A 6,000-nucleotide genomic window follows, 5' to 3' on the forward strand; every position below is an offset into this window, starting at 1 on the left:
TCTTCCCTGTAAGGGTCTTCCACTAACCCCAGCTTGCCAAATTGCCTCTCAAAAATACGAAACTGAACTCCAAGCTCCTCCACTCCCTGTGCAAGCCAGTGGGCATTCTGTTTTGTGAGCAATTCTTTGGATTTTACATCTATTTCACTCAGTCCTGGGAATCTCAGCAGCTCTGTTGACAGAATAAGTGCAAGGATGCAGAGGGGACAAAAGCATTTTGTGAAATGCTTTCATATTCATTGTCACTGGAGAAGCACAGCTATCTTCCCACTTGACTTTAGGATAACAATAGAACTGCTTTGTCAGCCAGCCAGCAGACCAGCTTGGAAGACACAGCGCAAAGAAGCAGAGAGGTTCAAGTTAGCAAACAGCGGATCCTGTATCTCTTCCCTGCTGGGCACCACAGTCATTCAGAGAGGAATCCTTTTACACAAAACACATCCTCCATGGATACGTAAGATTTTCACCTCTTTGCTTTTGAACCGTAGCATTTAGGAACATTTGCAGTCCAGCATAGTAGGACAAAGTATGAGCCAAAGATCTGCCAACGGCCCCAGGGGTTGCCAGCTTAGTGGAATACGCACGCAGGGAGCGTGGCTTCAGGAAGCATGTGAACACCAAGCTGAGAGCCAACAGGAAATCTGGGACTCCTCAGCCGACACGATGTACACTGCCATGGAATAAGGAGACGTTCTCAGGGGGAACCAAGGCAGGCTCACTTCTGGGATTGGCAGGCAAGGAAGAGAGTAGAGAGAATGCAGAGGACGAAACAAAATGCTGCTTATTTAGCTAACAAGCATGAGGATGGAGTGAGATGAGGGCTGGGACAACCAGCAGTAGGAAGATAGATGCTTTAAAACAAGTGATTCAATAGTCTGGGACACAACAAAAGATGCTGTCTTAAGTTTTCTGTTGGTCTGCTTAGCTACCAGCAGCTTTTTAAAGTATCACCCAGATAAATCCTCCAGGCTCTAAAATAAGCAAGAGGTCTAAACCCAAACGTCTCTGGGATTTGGCATGAGGAAGGCTTCCTGCAAAATGGGGTGTCAGAGTTTCTCCCCTGGTGATAAACTGTACCTGGGGTGGATGCTGATTTCTGCCATGCTGTGACTGGGGAGTAAGGTGAAGAGTAGCAACCAGCCCAGCCTTGGTATAGGTACTGCAGTGCCTGCGTATGAAAGACAGGGCAGAGCTGGGTGTGAGGTAAAGAAGTTGCTGTAATGTAGAAATAGGAACAGAATAGGATAGCAGAGGGAGGGGAGGTGATAATTGTAGGAGTACTTTGGGTGGGAAAGGTCAAGAAGAGAGAACAAAGAAGGTAATGGGGTTAAAACCAAAACGAACAAAAAAACTACAGAAAACTCCTAAGTGCTTGGCTCTGCAATACTGACACAAAACCTATGAGACAGGGAGAGGTTTTTCTTAAGTCTGAAACTCACATTTGAAAGCTGCACCTTGTAAGCAATGAAGCACTTTTTACCTAGGGATCTGAAATGTCATGTCTTCCCTGCAGTGATATTTTGGTGACAAAATGCAGCTGCACTTTAAAAGCAGTTTTTGCTTTTCACCTTGTCACTTTTCAGAACATCTGTAACACGTCGCACTTTCATGGGTTTGAGCTGTCTTTGGAGGATCATGCTCCTTTGTTGTGCTGGGAACAGTTCTGAAGAACTCAGAAACCAAATGTGTTTCTTTCTTTGACTAGAGCAGGAATTTTGTTAGGAAGTGCACATTGTTCAGGTTTTGGTCTGCATGATAACTTCCTTACCAAAGCCAGGTTGTGAGACCAGGAGGAGATGGGATAGATCATCCCCTTGGCTGAAGGTGATTGAGCTTATCTCAGGTGGGTACATCCTCCAGGCTGAGAATAATAATCCATGACAGTACTTGGAAATGAAGTAGAAATCTAGCCCCGACTGAAAGAGAAAGGCTGTTTTTATTCTTAAGTTCATAAAGACTGGCTTGGTGGGTGAATGTTCCCTCATTCTTCAGCTGAAAGCTTTCTGGTTACAAAGGAATATTATGTGCTAAGATAAATGGAAAATACACAATAATATTATCCTGCAGAATAGCCTGCTGTATGCAGCAGACATGTTCTTCATGCCCAATAAAAGAATACGAACCAGCACTGACAATTTGGCAGGACACAAAAACAAAGCAACCATGTTTTGGACAGCTGTTGCAGAACATCACAAAGTGCAGAGGGATGTTATCAGCAAATGCAAACATCAACAAAATTTATTATTTCCCAGGTCAGTACTTTCCAACTGTGTCAAGCAAAGGTCTTTTTTGTCCATTATTTATTTATTTTATTTTTGTTTTTATTTATTTTATTTTATTTTTATTTATTTTATTTTTATTTATTTTATCCATTATTTATTTTTTTGTGTACCAGAGATAGGTGATGGTGTTGCAGGGTGACTACTGTATGATAATTATATATATATATATATAAAATTGTCATCAACCACTTTCTTGTTCTCTAGCACCCATGCCTCTGCATTTGCTTGAAGATACAACAAGAAAGCTCTTTGCTCTTCTTTACGTGAATATGGAGTTTTGGGAAACAAGGTTCTTGTACTAAAGGTAGATTTTGTAACACTAGGGTTGAATGTTGGGCTACCTTTCAATTTTGCCAACAGTGCCATGTATTTCGCTTTCAGTGGACCTACCTGTTCCTATTCTAGCCCCACATACGGCTTTGCTGATGAATCGCATAGAGATGCACACGCAGCTCTAAATTATCCAAAGTAACTGAGAGAGGACTGTAACTTAGATTTGGCAAAAACACAACGTAGTACAAAACATGCATTAAACAAGCTGTAAGAGCACAGAGACAGGTAAGTTACACTGAAAAAAAAAAAAAATAGTAAGGCAACTTTCTTGTGTGCCCGTTCACCTGCAGAACTCACTGCCACAGGGTGCCGTGGAGGGCAAGCCAGGGTTTGACAAGGTTACGAGAAATAAAAGTTGTTGACAGTTACATAAGCTTTGATAAGAACGTCAAGGCTGGTCAGCCCACACAACTAAGTTTCGAAGCCAGTTACGTACCATGAGGTTTTGTAACCTTCTCTACACACTCGTGGCTGGTCACAGAAACCTTCACAGACACATGGCTGTGAGGCAGGAGCTCCTGGGCTGACCCAGGTGGTCAGTGTGTTTCACACACCCTGCCCCTCATTTTGTGCTCCGGTGGCATGCAGCAGTGTGAGGCTTTGATGGCCCACATAGCTGCCAGAGGATGCTACTGCCTCAGATGTGAAACTGCCCTGCAGCACACACTGCCCAAAACTCCTGTCCCTGTGGGGCTCTGACCCAGATCAGGAAAAAGGCAGACAACTGGAATTTCACTGTAAATGTCTAAAAGTGGATTTTTGTGCAGCTTGTCTTGGCAAAGCAGTTCCCAACCACCACTCATGACAAAAAAAAAATGGCTCGTGAACGCAGAGGTTCCCCTCCCAAAACAAACGCCCTATTTCATAGGATGGCTCGTGCCTCAGCTTAGACATCTCCTGCGAGACCAGGAGGAGCACATCTTCGCTGGGAGAAAACAGAACCAAGGGGATCGCCTACAGTCTGAGGAAGGGATATCTCTCCTTTGTCCCATGGCCGCATTTGTCCAACAAGTGTGATCCTGGACCGAGACACCTCCCTCCCCTCTGCTCCTTGGGGACATTTACTGAGCACACCCAGCACCACACCGAGCCCAGCCTTGGGAGGTTTTGCCTCTTCCCCGCAAGCCCTTAGGAGTCTTGGTGAGAATAGTTTGACAGGGAGGAACTCGCAGTCTCCAAGCAGATCTGTTTACTTGTTCCCTGTAGCCCTCGGAGCAGCGCCGTGCACTGCTGTGGCTCGCCTCGCTTGCAGACTGACAGCGCTGTCAGGTCCCATTCATTGCGAAGCAGCCGGTTCCTCACACCTCCCTCGCTCCCCTGCTGAACGCGGTGAGATCTCAGGAGCCAAGCCTGCCCGCAGACAGGGCTCGGTGATTGATGCATAGCAGTAATTGCCAGCGTTCAGCTCCAAATAGTGAAACTTCACTTCATAAAGGCGTTTTAGGGTGGGAGGTGCAGGTCAGGACTCCTGCATGCTGATGCTTTTAGAGACAAGCCAGCAGGGAGCTAGTAAGAACAAACTCAGCCCAACAAGTTGCTGCTGGTGAATTAAAGGGGAAAACAAGCCCAAGCGCCTTTCTCATTAGTTCAAGCTGTTCTTACCTGGAGGGTGGAGAGAAGGACTTGCAAGCCACTGGCTTCTTGTTCTGCCATGCTGCTCCCCACTCACAATCCCTCTTTCTAGCAGCAGACACAATGCAGCCAGAAAGCAAAGCTGCCAACTTGCCTGGCTGCTGCCCCTGTGTTGTTTAAGAAACGAAGAAGCTAAACACAGATCCCCAGACACACGCACAGTGCTACCACCAATAATCACAGCAATGCAACTCTAGACCTCAGCAGGAGAGATAAATGTACCCCCTCCCTCCGAGCTCTCCCACTGTGACGAGAAGATTAATTCCTATATAAAGAATCCTGGGGATTAAGTAAAGTGCTCGGGAAAGGTCTGGGTGCTTGGTGTATGGCAGGGGGAGTGTGGGGAGGGTGGCAATAGCAACAAGAAAGCAGAAGAGCTACAAACCTCAAAGAAAGCCAGGGAGAAGGGAGGGAGCGTGCTGGCAGTCTGACAGTCATTCCCAGCTGACCTGCTGATCCATTCCAGACCCTGCGTGGACTCGTCTCTGTTTGACTCCGCTCCAGTGAAACCGGAGACGCAGAGAAGGCAGAGGGAGTGGGAGAGATGCCCTCAGTCTTAATGAGCGCTGACAACGAACGGAAGATACACCCGGCATGAGGGACAGGTGGAGCAGGATCGCTGAGGCTCACGGAGGGTTTTGAGCTTGCAGCCCCGATGCTTCTCTCCAGTCACTGCTGCGAAGGCCACAGGCAGTGCCTCGTAGCAGTTGCAGGGCAGGGAGCGCAAGCAGAGGGCATCTCGTGGCTACATGGCAAAGCCCAGGGAGGAAAGGGGAGCACTCACATCCTGTGCAGCCTCTCTGTCCAAGGAAAGTGCAATTCTAGGGGAAAGTTGGCTCCAAGGGCCACTACAGTGATTCACACGTACCCATCCACGTATGTGAGGATTGTAGCTCAGAGCTGAGATCTCTCCCTGGTGCATGAACCATGCCGGGGTATGGCTGTAGTTGTAGCCTGAATTCCTAGGAGGGCACAGAGACCACTTTTAGCTTCAGCCAGATGATATCAAAGGGCTTGGTAAACAAAAAGGAGCAGGTAAAGAAGCCGAGTGGAGGGATGGATGAGGTTTTTCCAGGGGAATGTTTTCAATGTGAGAATGTCAATTAGTTCAACACAAACATTTTTTCAGGGATGCAGAAATTTCAGTTCAGTTTTCTTAATGCCAGAATGGCACCACTTCAGGGAGGTTTGTAGGCTGACATTGGATATAATTACTTGACATGCAGAAGATGAAGGTTAGATCTTGTCTTTCCAATTTAGGGACATTAATTTCAGTCTTTACCTCTTAAATAAGTACCTAATGCTGGTGTGGGTCTCTCTAGCCCTTCCAGTAGGAACGTTTTCACTGTGAATTAATAACTAAAGACCTTAGAAGAAGTAACATGAACCTTGGTCTCCTGGCACAAGACAAATGCTTACAGGATTCAGTGCCACAAAGTGACATACCAGACAGTCAATGTGTGCATGCATTTCTTTGCTGAAGTCAATGAAGAAATCACAGATCGGAGCTAAAACCCTAATCTTCTAAGAACCAGTTAAATGAAGAATAAACCACTCTACTCTTGGCTAGGGACTATTTTCATGTGAAGATCTTTCAACGCTGCAGAACCTTCATTGATCAAGTGTTTTAGGCAAATGCTAAGACAAATTCTCTCCAGCTCAGCCCAGTAATGTGTGAACAAGTGACACAAGCATGGCATTCCTTGGTTTCTGTGTGTGCCAGCAGGGTCCCAGGACGTCACTACCAGGTTAT

General features: G+C 46.4%; 1 protein-coding gene across 2 annotated transcripts in view; it reads right to left on the bottom strand.

The window, feature by feature from the left end:
• AGBL1 (AGBL carboxypeptidase 1) overlaps positions 1–4,754 on the bottom strand; it is a 289,216-nt gene extending 284,462 nt beyond the window's left edge. The window contains exon 1 of one of the 2 annotated variants that reach the window (XM_040570157.1): positions 4,633–4,754. Coding sequence is in view for 1 of the 2 variants with exons in the window: in XM_040570156.1 (XP_040426090.1) it covers positions 4,218–4,268 (51 nt within the window). In the remaining variant the exon portion in view is untranslated. Of the gene's footprint in view, positions 1–4,217; positions 4,428–4,632 lie in introns of those variants that run through there. The other variant, XM_040570156.1, reaches the window with a different exon arrangement.
• Between the last annotated feature and the right edge of the window lie 1,246 nt (positions 4,755–6,000).

Source organism: Cygnus olor, chromosome 11 (genome assembly GCF_009769625.2).
Source record: "Cygnus olor isolate bCygOlo1 chromosome 11, bCygOlo1.pri.v2, whole genome shotgun sequence".
Classification (NCBI taxonomy): domain Eukaryota; kingdom Metazoa; phylum Chordata; class Aves; order Anseriformes; family Anatidae; genus Cygnus; species Cygnus olor.